General features: G+C 42.3%; 1 protein-coding gene across 1 annotated transcript; it reads right to left on the bottom strand.

Moving 5' to 3' along the window:
- Nucleotides 1-13,711: 13,711 nt before the first annotated feature.
- On the bottom strand, nt 13,712-14,665 carry LOC143283885 (G-protein coupled receptor daf-37-like). Its single transcript, XM_076590277.1, has one exon. It carries the CDS (start codon nt 14,663-14,665, stop codon nt 13,712-13,714), a length of 954 nt encoding a protein of 317 aa, XP_076446392.1.
- Between the last annotated feature and the right edge of the window lie 1,594 nt (nt 14,666-16,259).

Here is a 16,259-nt window from a genome sequence, read left to right as displayed (position 1 = left end):
TTTTCATTTCTTTCACCCTTTTATTTATCTGTCTTTTTTTTCAAATTACGGTGCCCAGCACAATGCACCACGAATCAGCTTCTTTTTTTTCCCTCTCTCTCTCTCTCTCCACACAGAAGAAACAGTACTTTCGGTTAAGGTTTCAAACCACAAGAACACAGTGCCGGCTGTCTGTTGACTAGCTAAGAGAGTAAGACTCAAGGTGTGGCCAAAAGCTGCAAATCGCGAACTCGGGCCACTGCTGGTGATGCGCCTGGTGTTGGCAGAACAATCACAGCGAACGTGTTGACGGTAACACGGTGTGTCGCGAAGTGTAGGGCTATAACAAACCAATGCATTACACCGAATTGAAGCTGAACTGTTGAAGCCATAATTATGCAGTTGTCCATAGGTCTGAGAAATTGTATTGTATTGTATTCTATTGTATGGTATTGATTATATTGTAATGTGTTGGGTAAAGTCCTACTTTTGCATCCCAAATTCAGGAACCTATTTTACCGCCAGTTTTTTGTGCATGTACGAAACGACATTACCATCAGTAGATGTTGTAATCCATGTTAGATGCATTTTGATTCCTATTACCTACGTCATTTTACTCAGTTTTGATGAAGATTCAGTCACTAATCTAACGTGCTACTATGTTGCTTTTCTTTCGTTTTTTTTGTCCCCAAAATCATGAAAACGTAACCAGTAGGTGCAATGATTTAGGGCACAATATTGTATTGTATTGTATTGTATTGTATTGTATTGTATTGTAATAGGATATAATATTGTATTGTATTGTATTGTATTGTCATAGGATATAATATTGTATTGTATTGTATTGTCTTGTATTACTACTTCCTCATAACATATTTCTCTCTGTGTGAAGTCGGGCTACTCTCCTTAGGAAACGCGTCGCTACATAAGTTGCAGCGCCACCCTTTCTTTTATGCCTACAGGGGTATTTCAAAGCGAGGATTTTTCTACAGAATTTTGCCAGGAAAACCTTTGATCATTGACTGTGTTGGCAATGACGTAACATTAAGAGTGGGAACCTCGAGCTGAACTGATCACATGATTACAAATCTACCTAAGACAGATTGCCTGTTGTTTTTTCTTATTTTTGTCATATTTCTTTTTTTTTTCTTTCGTTAAAAATTCCATCTTTGGGTTTACAATTTTAAACATGGTGTCACAAGAGGTCTTCTCGTTGATAGTTTTACATCATAATATCATACATTCATATTGATGTAATTTTTTTTCTTTTGCAACTGGACGCTTACACACATAAACTAAATCAAGACTTACATGAAGTCACACAAACTTACGATGACATAGGTATAGGTACATATACATACACACACTCAAGCTCGTGTAACACGTCTGCACATGGTAACAAGATGATTATCACAAGGGAGGGGAAAAAAAAGAGGGGGTATTTGTCATTTTTTCACGAGGAAAAGAAAATACACCATGTGTACCATGATATTTTGTATTCAGCTGAATACGAGAATATTATAGATTCAGATAAGATAGTTTTTAGCGATGTTAGACATGCACATCATCAAACAGTGGTGTATAGAATAACCAACTATTGGTAAATTTGTAATATTCCGAATAAATTACAGCAATATACTTTTAAATATAATATCTTGTTTTTAAGTATAAAAAAAGGATTAAAAATGGTATGCATTTATTCATTTTACATTTGTATATGAAAAAATTTTGCAAGTTCAATAATCAGATCAAAGACATCATTTGACTTGAATTTTTCCAAATAACCAAAGAGTATGAATGTTTCACAGGTCAGGTCAGATAGATATATCTGCTGGTGGTGTGTCCATCGAGATCGATGATGACCATCGTTGTCATCCAGCTGGGGGATGGGGGGAGGGTGGTGGTGGGGTGGGGGGAGGATGCTCATGAATCTATCTGTGAATGCGCAGATGGCTGAATAGTCCAATCTGCGCACGAAATGTTCGCTGACAGTTGGGGCAGACAAAAACAGGCATACCATTGTCAGGGAGCTTGTTTGCCCGTGACTTTCTGGCCTGCCTCTTCTGAACAGCTGCAGCAGTCCTGTTGGCCTCGCACAACTTGGCGCCTTTGTGCACAGCAGCGCGCCATTTGTCACGGTCCACTGCAGATTCCTCCCAGGAGTCAGGGTTGATATCAAACGCTTCCAGATGGACTTTCAGAGTATCTCTGAAGTGCTTCTTCTGACCTCCGTGTGACCTCTGCTACTGGTAACCTGGATCCCAGTACTACCTGTCACAGGGTCGAATTGCTGGCGACTAAACCAGCACCCCACCAGTCCTCTCAGGAGAATGGTGAGGAGGGTGGCTAGACACCCTGGTGGAATTAAATGACCCATCAAAGGGCGCCAGCTCTGGAGAGCTACATGCGGCCACCTAGCTAAGGGAGTAAACCCTGACATAAAATCCGGTGTGGGGCTCCTAAGGCGGTTGGATGGCAAACTTTGTCACTTTCCGGCAGCTCCTGCGGCCGCGTTGGGACCAAAACGTAACAGCCTTGCTGTTCCTTTGGATCTGTCAGCGAGGTGGAGAGTGGGGACAAGCTGCATGGGCAACAGCCTGTCTTCCATATTACATTGCCCAGGCTTATATCCGTCCATCCATCCACAAACACCTTGCACCTTGCACCTAAAACCTGGAGAGGACACTCCAGCTTCGCTACTAGCACTAGCGTCGGAACAACACGTGAAGCAACAGTTACCGGTTATACGTTGGCGCTCAATTGGCGTAGAGCCGACGCCAGGGGTTGCTTCTGACGGTGGGAGGGACCCTCGCGTCCCACTGGACAGCTACCGCCCGCCCAAGCTGGGCAGCCCCCAGCCAGTTAGGTGCTGTCCCGCCACGATCAGCCTTCTTCCATGGGTGTATGAAGATTAGGAGAATATCCGACAAGCAGGTAGGTTAATTTCCGCACCAGGCAAAAAGAAAACTTCAAGAAGCGGATCAACAATGAAAATGGCCTGTTGGAATGTCCGGACAATGATGCCTGGGTTCTCCCAAGATCTGCAAGACATCAGCGACGCCAGAAAGACGGCTGTCATAAATGTGGACATTGCCACTCTGCAGGAAACACGGCTGGCTGACTCAGGAACACTAAAGGAGAGGGACTACACCTTCTTCTGGCAAGGAAAGAGCTCTGATGCCCCAAGAGAGTACGGAGTAGGCTTTGCAGTCAGGAACAGCCTGCTGAACATGATCGAACCAGGCAGCGGCGGTTCAGAACGACTATTGACTCTCCGCCTCAACACCTCCGAAGGCTATGTCACTCTCGTCAGCGCATATGCTCCAACACTGTCCGCTTCTCCAGACGCCAAGGATAAGTTCTACGAAAATCTCGCATCAACCATAAGGAACATCCCCAGAACAGAACAACTTGTTCTCCTGGGCGACTTCAATGCCAGAGTGGGTGCCAGACAACGATTCGTGGCCCTCCTGTCTCGGTTCCTTTGGAGTGGGGAAAATGAACAAAGAATGGACAGCGACTACTTGAGTTTTTTGTACCTGCCATGAACTGTGCATCGCCAACTCCTTCTACAAGACGAAGCCCCAGCACAAAGTCTCCTGGAGGCACCCGCGCTCAAAACAGTGGCACCAACTGGACCTGATCCTGGTAAGACAAGCTGCCATCAAAATCCTTCTCCATACTCGCACTTACCACAGCGCAGACTGCGACACGGACCACTCTCTGGTATGCTGCAAGACCAGACTGCAACCAAAGAAGTTCCACTGCTCAAAGAAACAAGGGAACTCTCGCATTGATGTCAGCAAGATGTCTCAGCCAGACCTTGTAGAACAGTTCGCAGAGGCCTTTGAGAGAGAATTCGATGCATGGCAGCCCAGAGACTCTGCCACAGAAAGATGGGAAACGCTACGACACCATGCACCGCATTGCTATGGCCACCTTTGGGAAGAAAACCGCGAAGTCCCACGACTGGTTTGAGGCCAAATCATCAGAAATGACTCCCAGTATTGAGACCAAGCGCGCAGCACTCACTGAGAACAAACGGTCACCCAGTGAGAAGAAACCTGCAAATCCTCAGGGCCGCCAGGAGTAAGATTCAGTTTAACGCCAGGCGATGTGCAAATGAGTACTGGACAGAGCTCAGCGAAGAGATACAGAATGCTGCTGAAAGAGGCAACATCCGAGGGATGTATGATGGCATCAGGAAGGCGCTGGGACCAACACAGAGCAAGACTGCCCCCCCTCAAATCCTCCACTGGGGAAGTAATCAACGATCCTAGCCAGCAGATGGAGAGATGGGCGGAACACTACTCCGACCTCTACTCCACAGAAAACATGGTGTCCAACTCAGCCCTCGATGCCATCAAGTGCATGCCGGTCATGGAAGAACTTGACGCAGAGCCAACTGAGGACGAACTCAGCAAGGCCATTAACAGCCTGACATCAGACAAGGCACCTGGCAGTGATGGAATTCCCCCAGACCTCATTAAACACTGCAAGACTACTCTTCTGCATCCTCTGCACACAGTCCTCTGTCAGTGCTGGAATGAGTGAGCTGTACCGCAGGACATGAGGGACGCCAAGATTATCACCCTCTACAAAAACAAGGGTGAAAGGAGTGACTGCAACAACTACAGAGGCATCTCACTTCTCAGCATTGTAGGGCAAAGTCTACGCTCGGGTCCTCCTAATTAGCCCGCAGAAACTGTGTTGGGCGTAAAAAAAGAAAAAAAAAAGAAAAAAGAAGAAGAAAAAGAAAAAGAAAAAAAAGAACTTGTACATTTCTCTTGTTCCCTTCAATTTGGCATGAAGCTTGCGTGTGGAATTTGGAAAGAAAAATAAAACGGGATGAATTTCTCGCAGATGTCAACGCTTTAAGATAAAAAGAAATGCAGGCTAATAATGCAGCTACTACTACTGCTACTACTACTGATGATGATGATGATACTGCTACACTACTACTACTACTAATGACGATGATCATGATGGTAATACTACTACTACTACAACTAATGATAATGAAGAACCCTTTTTTTTTAATCTGTTAAAATTATTTGATGAAGAACCCTTACACAGAGAAAATACCTAACTGCAGACAGTAGCCTAATGGGCCGCTGCTGCTTGTCAGTTGTCTTACCATGCCGGATTCCTCTGGACACATCGGCTGATTTGACTGAACACACAGACAGACAGACAGGCAGACAGACACGCAGATAGACTGACTGACTGACTGAAACCATTTATTGTCAGATTAACTGTTTGTTGTACTGACATTTTCGCAACCATTTGAATAAAATATTAACTGAGCAACACAAGGAAATTCTGATTTGAGGAAGGTATGATTTAAAAACAACAACAACAAAAACAACAACAACAACAACAACAAACAAACATATTCAACAAATCAAGGTACCAAATTTCACTAATAGCATTATCTCCAAAAAATATTCTAACGCACACACATACTCACATACGTTTCTCCCCCACCCTCTCTCTACATACATCCATGCATGCACACAAACGCCCATTATAATTCCCCTACCTCATTCCCCTGCCCACTCACTCACACACACACACACACACACACACACACACACACACACACACACACACACACACACACACACACACACACACACACACTCACACTGTCTCTCACTCTTTCTCATCAAATTAAGGTTTCGTAATGTAATCAAGACGACATATTACATGTTAGGGTCGAACAGTTCCACTAATTAGAATAATGGGAACTTTGCTCTACAAGTAAATCTGACGCTATCACCCAAAACGAAACACTACTTTGGATTAAATAAAAAACAGACGGGAACCTCTGCAGCAGAAGGGGGATGAAACAAATTAGAAAAACCGACCAATTGGATGGCTTTTAATTAGGTCAACTGCGGTTTTTGTCAGAGACCAACCATTTTCTTTGCTAGGGTGAAAAACGCTGGACATGGCTAATGGAAGATTAAAGGATGTAATCATATCATGAAGGGGTTTGAAATGTAAATGTGTATCTGGACATTCGAGCAAAAAATGTGGGATGTCAAGGGTCTTACCACAAATACATAGTGGTGACGGTTTCAAAAATCTGCATAACCATGCATTAGTTCTTAGCCTGTGTGTCAAGTTTCTTGTGGAAATTGATCCTGGGGGGTTAGTGCCTTTTCTTGCTGGAAGAGAGAGATCCCACCAGAGCTTCTTTTTTGTTTTCTAAGAACTGTTTCTGTCTGAAATTCCAGATATATGTTGAAAGAATAGTACAGGCTTCAGAAACAGAAATAGGAATATTGTGATTGATTGAAACTGAATTGTTCGATGCCGCTTCCTTGGCACAAAAATCGGCCATTTCGTTGCCACGAAGATTAGAATGTCCAGGAACCCACAAGAATGAAATGTCGGAGCCTCGCATAATTAACTGGTGGATTAAATACAAAATTTCGTACATAATATCTGCTCGTTCAGATGAAGATTGATTATTTAAAGCCATCAATGCTGATTTTGAATCAGATAGTATAAGGATTTTTGCAGGCACAAGAGGCATATCACTAAAAAAGGTGAAAGCCATCAGAATTGCAAACAATTCAGCCGTAAAAATTGAACAACCTTTAGTTAAGTGGAATCTCTTTTTAATGTTAAGCTCGGGGATTACAAAAGCGGCTCCAACTTCAGAGTTACTACTAATTGATCCATCTGTGAAAACACGGAGGTAATATTTGAAACGTGTATCAATTAGTTCTTTGGCCCGAGAGGCAATAATGAGTGGACTGTCACTCTATTTTAATTGTCCATATGTAAAAATAATATTTGCTTGCTCAGTCAGCCAAGGCGGATGAAAACAATGCGGAATTTTCGCAATCTGGGAAAGAGACAGACTGCAACTCTCAAAGACTGACTTAGTAAAATCGAACAAGGACGTGTATACAGCTTTGTTACGAATTTCTCTACAGATGTATGTTTCTTCATCAATTTCAGAGACAACCGAATTTGGAACAGCTCTAGCCCTTACCATGCAGTTACAGGCACATAATTTCCTGTGTTCAGGTAATGGCAAAACACCAGCTTCTTTGTATGTTTTGTCGATTGAAGCCCATCGCGGTAACCCAAGTGCAATCTTAAAAGCTAAGGAATCAATACTTGTCAGTTTATGAAGATCAGAGTTTGAAGCAGTGAAATAGATTTCCTGACCATATGATATAATTGAGCGGACTAGTCCTATTGCAGCATTGATCAGATTATTGCCACAATTTATAACAGGGATTCCAGAAAGCACACGTAATAGAGCTATTTTCTTCCTAGCTTTCTCAATAAGGTAGTTTATATGCTTAGTCCAAAAAAGTTTATAATGGAAGATAACACCGAGAAATTTCACCTGTTTATTCGTATATATGATAGTGTCATTTACCTGTATTTTAATAGCATCCCTGCCTTCAAATTCAATCAACTTTTTAGTAAATATGACGAAAACAGTCTTTTCAGCAGACAGGAGAAAATCACTTTCTTTCATATATTCCACAATGTTTTCGATGGCATCTTGAAAATGCTTAATAATTTTATTTCGTTTTGATGTATTTTTTGTAATATTACAGTTTACATTCTTCTAGAGAGCTATGTCATCTGCATAAGCTACTAATGTGGCACCATTTGTGTTGATATTTTTCATATCATAAAGCATTAGTGAAAACAGAGTGGGAGAAATCACACTTCCCTGGGGAACACCCATATTGACGGACCTTGATCTGGATAATATACCCACTAATCTCACCTGGAATGTCCTCTGGGATAAGAATGACTTAAGAAATTTAAGAAATCGACCTCCCAACCCTACTGTATTTGCTTTATGAATCAATTTATAGTGCCACACAGAGTCATAGGCTCTATGAATGTCAAAGAAAGTTGCGACCGTGGAGTGACGCTTTGCGAGTGCCTTCTTGACATGAGAAGTTAGATGGACGACATGATCAGTAACATCCCTACCTCTTCTAAAACCAGCCTGGAAAGTAGGTAAAATTCATTTCTTCTCCAGAAAGTGTTCTAATCTAGTTTTCAAAATTCTCTCAAAAACCTTCCCAAGATGGGGAGTTAACGAAACAGGTCGGTAACTGGAAGGGCTAGATTTAGGTTTTCCTTGTTTGTGAATAGGTACTATGGTTGCTTTCTTCCAATCAGTTGGAAGGATACCAGAATTCCTGCAAATCTGAAAAAAATCTAACACTCTTTTTAAAAAGATATTTGGAAAATGTCTGATCATGTTGTACAATATTGGATCTGAGCCTGTCGCAACTTTCCCTGACTTAACAGCATTGAGAGCACGGTATAGATCCCCCAGCGTTAGGTCTGCATTAATGTAAGATGCACTGCTATCATTCTTATCCATTTCACAGGGGCAGTTCATATCTTCAAACTGTTTCCTTCTCTTTTACTCCTAGGATGGCAAGTATTCTGTCTGACTCATTTTTGCGAATGTATCCGCAAATAACTCGGCTTTCTCTTCCCTAGTTTTATACACAATATCATTTTCATACAAAGGAGGAATCAGGAAGATTATAAACACCCTTTATTTGTTTTATTTCTCTCCACAGTTTTGAAGAGGCAGTTGGGTTGCTAGTACAGTCGTTAATCAGATTTGTGTAGAACATCTTTTTGGCAGAAGTCACTGTTTTATTACTAAAACTATTAGCCTGTTTATACTTGTTGTGCAGTTCTGATACTCTTTCTTTGGATTCGATTTTTCGATACCTATGCCAGTTTTTGAAAGCCTCTGTTTTCTTATTGACTGCTATTTCACATGAGCTGTTCCACCAAGGATTACCAGACCGTTTTGGATTGGCTATATACTTTACTTTTGGAATTGAACCATCAGCAGCCTTCAGAATAACATTCCTTAGAGACCGATAACAAATTTCTAAATCTTCTTGTGATGTAACATCAGTGTTGAAATTTAGATCAGCAGAGTAATAAGCCAGCATGTTACCAAACAGATCCCAGTTTGCTTTCTTTTCATTATATTTCAACCCCATATTATCTTTAATTATGATCTCGTGTTTTACAGATAATACCATTTCAACTGGAAGGTGGTCACTCCCCAGTGGTGTTTTGAGAACTTGCCATTCACAGTATGGATTTATATCAGTCGACACCAAAGAGATGTCTATTAAAGAATTTTTTTGATCTGCCCGATCAGCGATTCTTGTTATTGAACCATCATTTAATATAGTTAAGTTAGAATTAACTATGGTATTCGCTAGATATTCATTGTTGGTTGTGAATTCGCAATTTTTGTCCGACCACAAGGCATGGTGCGCATTAAAATCCCCTAGAATTATCCAGCAATGGGAAAAATCTAAATCCATTAACCAGTCAGCTTCACCTCTTGAAACTCCATCAGGGTAGTAACAGTTAACTACAATTAATGTTTTATCTAAAACAGAAAGCTCTACAGTTGAAGAATACAAACGTTTGTCTATACTATGACATGGTAGTTTTCTAGCTTTATATATGATTGAATCTGAAATATAGGTTGCAACTTTAACTTTTCCTTTGCGCTCTGTTTCATCAATAACTGGAGGGTAGAAGTAACCCTCTAACTTAGGGAGACTGCTTTTATAAAAATTGAGGGACTGGAGGGCAATTATATGAAAGTTGTGATCTTGCAGAAAATGGATCAGATAGTCAAAATTACATTTACTTCTACAGTTCCATTGCAAAAAGCGAAATAGGCCTGTGCCACACCCATCATCATTACATCCTGCTGTCTGCATAAGTGAATAGATACATAGAATAAAGAGTATCTGTCTAATGTACTTCAGGAGAAGAAAAAATAAAGACACATTTACCTTACATACATTCATTTGGAATTCACACGGCAATTTGACAATATTGATTTCAGTTCAGAGATTGAAGACGTCATGACGCCCGTTATGTTTTTCATAATGCTGACAAACTGATAAGAAAGGTTTTCCAAAAACGTGATTATACTTCCAAGTACAAAATCAGAAGGATCGGAAATTGCAGACACTGGTGAGATTGATTCTTTTCTCTGATTGGGGTTGGTCTTCACAAATGTTGGTTGATGTGTATTGGCAGGGGTTTTGCAGGATGGTGTTGATTGTTCTGAACAGCTTGATGTTTGATCAGATGCAGACTGCTGTGAGCTGATATATTTCCGTAATGGTGTTGACTGTTCTGAACAGCTAGATGATTTGCCAGATTTGTTATTTTCTTGTGTGTCGTCAGTTCTATCTTCCAATGTAACCCTGTCCTTGTCTGTCTTGTCTGTCTCCAATTAAACCTACCACTACTAATCCAAAGTCATATGCATTAGCACTAAGAAATGGCATCACTAAATCTCCAGTCAGGGATATCCCGCCAACTGTAACTGCCAAGAACGTGCATGGAAAATTACTGCATGGGTCCAAACACCCGTTGGAGACGCAGATACACACACACACACACACACACACACACACACAGCTAAACGGAACTACGTATTTGAATCAAGCACAACCGTGTCCATGGACCTGAAATGATGTGTGTCTGTCAGTAAGCCTGTGACACTGACAGTTTGTCGAAGTATTGAAACTGTCCCTGTAAGAGTGCAGTGAAAGGGAGTGATGGAGAACCCAGGCTCACTCATGCTGTTTACACGTTACCCTGTTTAATGCTTCACCGGGTTCACGTGTAAGAAGCCTGAGGTCTTGTTCGATTCAGACGACATGAGTGCAACACACACACACACACACACACACACACACACACACACACACACGTACACATACACACCCATCCCATCTCGTGCACACACACACACACACACACACACACACACACACACACACACGTACACAAACACACCCATCCCATCTCGTGCACACACACACACACACCCATCCCATCTCGTGCACACACACACACACACACACACACACACTCACCGCGCATACACGTACAAACAGACACAGACAGACAGACAGATAGACCCCCCCCCCGCATCCGCCCCACACAAACACACAATGTCTTGTCTAGCTTTGTCGACTGAAAAAACCCCATGTATGATGTTGTTTAATTCAGGTGGTAACCCATCTAGCATACGTTTTTGAATTACTTGGTGTCGTAATTGATTATATATAGGTGGTGAAGTTTTTAGGTGTTTATCTTACTTCAAAGCTGACATGGAACATTCACATTGATTACATCTTAACAAAGGCAAGGAAAAGTATCAATTTTATGAAAATTATAAGCCGCTTACCCTGGGGAATGGATACAAAAACATTGATTCATCTTTTCCATGGCCATTGTGAGATCTAAGCCTATGCACAAGAAATATTTTTTTGTGCACCTAAATATCTATTACAAAAGATTCAAAGTGTAGACTGTAAGGCTATCAAAATTGCCCTCGGAGTGCCCTTTCATGCATCCAATCAGGAAACATACAAAACAGCCGGAATTCTTCCCTTAAATGAACATCGTGAGTTAGCAACAGCAAAATTCGCTGTGAGATACACTTCAATGACAAAAAATGTCATTGCTGATGTACTGACAGTAAGATCTGACACTGATTTTCCTAAAAGAGCGAAAGCCATTTCATCACAAGAAACAGTTGCGACTTACGTTTCAAATTTGTTAAAAGAATCTGATGTTAACTTGAAAGAGCTGCAAAACCACATCATACTCCTGTTCCTTTTTGGGGAATGTTGAAAGCAGATTTTGTTACCAATTGTTCTGAAACAAAAAAGGAGGGAAACATCAATATCACGACAAGTACTGCCAGAATTCATTTAGCAGATAAAAATATCAGAATCATCTCCATATATTTACAGATGGATCTGTTCTTGATGACAAAAATGCTAGTGCGGCTTTCTATATTCCTGCCTTTAAAGTTGAAAAATCTTACTTTATTAGAAAACATCTTTCCATATTCACGGCTGAGCTAATTCAGCAGTTCAGCTTGCATCATTGTTTGTTTCACTGTTAGCAGTTACGTACCTTCTTGCCCAAATATTTCAAAGAGAATAACTATTCTGGAGATGATTTTGGGAAAGTAATTTCTGACGAGGTTTTTATGGTCGAACTTTCACAGGCATAAGTTCATAGCCCTATTTCTACATTCCTTTAATGTACTTAGAATTGTGTTAATGGTTTCTGATTATTATTATCATTATTGAATTGTTTACTGCTAAATGTAATTGCTTGTTAGTTGTGCATTTTTGATAGTTTTCTACCTTTTCTGTTTTCATTTTCCCCTCCCCTCCCCCCCCGCCCCCATCCCCACTCCCCCCCCCCTTTTTTTTAATCGTTTAATATCACTGATAGTGAAAAGACGTTAAGCTAAAGAACGAACACACACACACACGCGCGCGCGCGCGCACACACACACACACACACACACACACACACACTCAATCACCAGTATATGTGACGGGACATTAAAGAAAACTCCACTCATAAAATTGTCACACAACGCACGCACGCGCGCGCGCGTTTACATTATATCGGGATCAAGTTGTTATTGCTGTTTTCAAACGCTTTTTTCCTTCTTCGCTTTTTTGTTTTTGTTTTGTTTTTTTGTTAGTTTAAAAAAAAAAAATTATTTCTTTTATATAATTCGCACGGTTCCCTTTTTGAGGTATAGAACCACAGCAAATGTTGACGTTATATCGGGATCATGTTGCTGTTGCTAATTTCAAATGCTTTGTCCCGTCTTTGTTTTTATTTTATTTTATTTTTTATTATTTTTTTTAATCCTTTAACCGCCAGTCCATTTAGAGTGCAAAATACCCTTGTGCTATAAAGACACAAAATCTGGTGTCTAAGAATAGCTGGGGATTCCCCCTGTGATGCGTAGAAAACATGGCCTGTCATGCCACCGAACATAAAGAACAGTAGGTTCATGATCTGGTCATCCTTCAGTGACATGGGTCCTCTTCCTGGCTACTGCATAAATGCGAGTTTGGCAGTGAAAGGGTTTTTTCTTTTCTTTTTTTTTCTTTTCGTGGCTCCCTTTTGGAGATATTGTACCACGTGGTTGGCCTACATATCATCTGCAGTCAGTGGAGCCACACAGACCGTACAGTGATAGTAAGCAACCCTCCGCGCTGATCATTGGCTTCTGATTGCCTTGTCTGGCATCAGTTATCTCTTTTGCGAAAAAAAGAGATAACTCAGTAAGTAACAAACAAACAAACAAACAAACAAACTAACTAACTAACTAACTAACTAACTAACTAACTAACTAAATAACTAAACGAATAAATCTACGAATCAATAACAAGTTATTTAGGAATTACGATTTTACTTGTCCTTTGTTTGGGAATGTGTGTGTGTGTGTGTGTGTGTGTGTGTGTGTGTGTGTGTGTGTGTGTGTGTGTGTTTCTTTACATTATTAAGATGTCTTCTTGTGAAGTGTGTAGTGCGTTATGTCTTTTTGGATTTTTTTTTTCATTGTCATGCACGTACACTGTATGCTTACCGTTTCACATTACCCCCACCCCCTGATTATTATTCATTGCAGACAAACAGTCGCCAGCACTCAGCAGAGTCGTAAGACAAAGATAATGTCATTTCTTGACCATCAAATGATTCTTACTTATCTGTTTCTTTCATTATCACTTACGCGTCTGTCTTTACTAAGTTAACGTTTGAGAAGATCCTGTAAAAGAAAAGTCAACCAGTTTCTTTGAAACTGCTCTGCAAGAAATGAATATCAGTTCAGTGTTCTCGAGATCTCCTGCCGTTAGTTTCTCTCTTGACCCGATGACAAAACTGCAGACGTCTTCCCACCATTGTGAGCACCGCAGCGAATCCAGCTCAAAAACTCCCGTCTGAATTTAGTTCCAGTTAAGCAGTAGAGCAGGAAATTGATAGCGCTGTTGGTGTACCATAGCTGAAAGGTCACCGCCAGAGCTAGCTCCGCACGAGCGTAAATCCTTGGACTTTGATTCAGCACGTCGTATGAATGGTGATACCAGGTGAGGAAGGCGCACACAGGCATGGTCAGAGCGAGGAAAGTACAGGATAGAACCAGGACGAGGACCGTCGTCCTGGAAGCAGTTTTCTTGCGAAGGTCTTTGCTGTGCTCAGCGTTGGGGCTGGAGATGGTCTGAACAGCCATGGAGGAGGAGGAGGAGAAAGAGCTAGATCTGAACAAAGTCAACGACAAAATCACGTTACATGTCAGCAGACAGAGAAAGGGGAGGAAGGAGGAAGAGCACATGTCCAACCACGTGAAGACATGTCGGTAGAAGTGTTCGAACATGTCTGGATGAATGTTACACTCGTTCTTCCAGGCTTCCACGACGTCCACCCCTACCACGAGATGGGAGTATAGTGCAAAGACCGTGAAGACGAGAGCAGCTATGACCAGCCACGTTCTTCGCACAGTGCACACCGCTCTCATCCTGTGCGGCCACAGCACCGCCATCGTTCTCTGCACCGTCACACTGGTCACCAGCCAGGCACTCAGGGTGTTGACAGAATACACCAGCCACTTTTGGGCCTTGCACACCACCGCGTGTGAAACCAGCACGTCCACTTCGAAAACGAAGACTATCCACATCCGCAGCACACCCGTGTACAGCAAGCAGAAGTCAGACACGGCAAGGGCCATAAGCAGCGCATGCTGCGAGGAGTTATGATCCTTGATTCGACGCATAACGAAGATGGTGGCAATATTTCCAAAGCCGCCCATGAGCAGAATGACCGGAGGCCATATTTTCCAGAGGCTCTGTGCTATTTGGTACTCGGTTAACAGGGTTACACCTTCCCATTCTCCATAATCTGCATAATGATCATCGGTGTAAGTAATATTGTCTTGTCTTACAACATCAACATGTGACATGTTCTCCATGTTTCAGCTGTGTCAAACCACCTTCAGTGATTCTGGGTCTGTGGAACAGGGAGAAACAGAAGTGAAAAGAATTCAGAAACATTATTCTGTCTGGCCCCTCCGCCCCCTTGTCTGTCTGTCCGTCTCTGTGTATGTCTGTCTACCTGTGTCTGTCTGTTTGTCTCTCTGTCTCTCTGTCTGTCTGTCTGTCTCTCTTTAAAAGAACGACAGGCTGTGGCAAGTCGAGCAATGTGCATAAAAAAGATATGATCTCCACCATAAGAAATGAATAATTAATTAATTAATTCCTTACTTCATTCATTCATTCTCTCTCGCACGCACGCACGCACGCACGCACGCACACCCCCCTCGCCCCCCACATACCTACCTCCCACGCCTTCTCCTTCTCCCTTCTTTGTCCCTGCCACCAGTCTCTCTCATTGTAATCAAAATAATCATGGCGCTTATTTCGAACTCTGTTCCTTTTAACGTATTCGTGCAGGCAGTGGGGAAGGGAGACAGGGAAGAGGATAACGCGGACAGCGTATACAAAAGGCCGATGATCACGAATGCTGACAACAGTGATAAACAGTGCCTGACCCCCCCCCTTCCCCCGCCCCCCCCCCCCGCACCGCCCCCCCAAAAAAACAACAACAACAACAAACAACAACAACAACAGGAATTGGAAAACAGTACACACAGCACTAATGACGCGCCCATAATGCACAGATTTTCCAGGACAAGTTGCCAATGCCTGATTGTATGCTCTTCCTCCCCCTCCCCCACCTCCGCTCCCAATCCCACTGCCACCCCCCCCCCCCCCAGTCATTGTTTTGTGCGAATACTTACGATCACATGCAATCCAAGGGACGTAATGCTCGTACCTTTATTTGATTAGATAACACAAGAGTTACTGGCCCTGGTAGTTACTATGGTATCGCATCACAAACGATCTTTACCGAAGAACCCTTGCAGACATTCCTACATCACACCCCACTCCCCATTCCACATCCACAGCTACACTTGACATCCCTGTATTATCAGTTATTGATGTGTACATTGATGTCCCCACATGACACTGAGTGGAGTGATGGGGTTGAGATAGCGCGTCCGCCGAGGAAGCGAGAGAATCTGAGCGCGCTGGTTCCGGCGAATCATGGCTCAGCCGCCGATATTTTCTCCCCCTCCACTAGACCTTGAGTGGTGGTCTAGACGCTAGTCATTCGGATGAGACGATAAACCGAAGTCCCGTGTGCAACATGCACTAAGCGCACATAAAAGAATCCACGGCAACAGAAGGGTTGTTCCTGGCAAAATTCTGTAGAAAAATCCACTTCGACAGGAAAAACAAATAAAACTGCACGCAGAAAAAAGAAGAAGAAAAAAAAAGGAAAAAAAAAGTGGTGCTGTAGTGTAGCGACGCGCTCTCCCTGAGGAGAGCAGCCCGAATTTCACA

The sequence above is a fragment of the Babylonia areolata genome, chromosome 7, assembly GCF_041734735.1.
Source record: "Babylonia areolata isolate BAREFJ2019XMU chromosome 7, ASM4173473v1, whole genome shotgun sequence".
Taxonomy (NCBI): domain Eukaryota; kingdom Metazoa; phylum Mollusca; class Gastropoda; order Neogastropoda; family Buccinidae; genus Babylonia; species Babylonia areolata.
Note: the sequence above shows the minus strand (reverse complement) of the source record. Positions and strands in the feature narration are given on the sequence as shown.

What these genes read in the sequence shown, in the direction of transcription:
- LOC143283885 (XM_076590277.1), bottom strand. Translation starts at nt 14,665, where the DNA reads ATGGGCGGCTTTGGAAATATTGCCACCATCTTCGTTATGCGTCGAATC.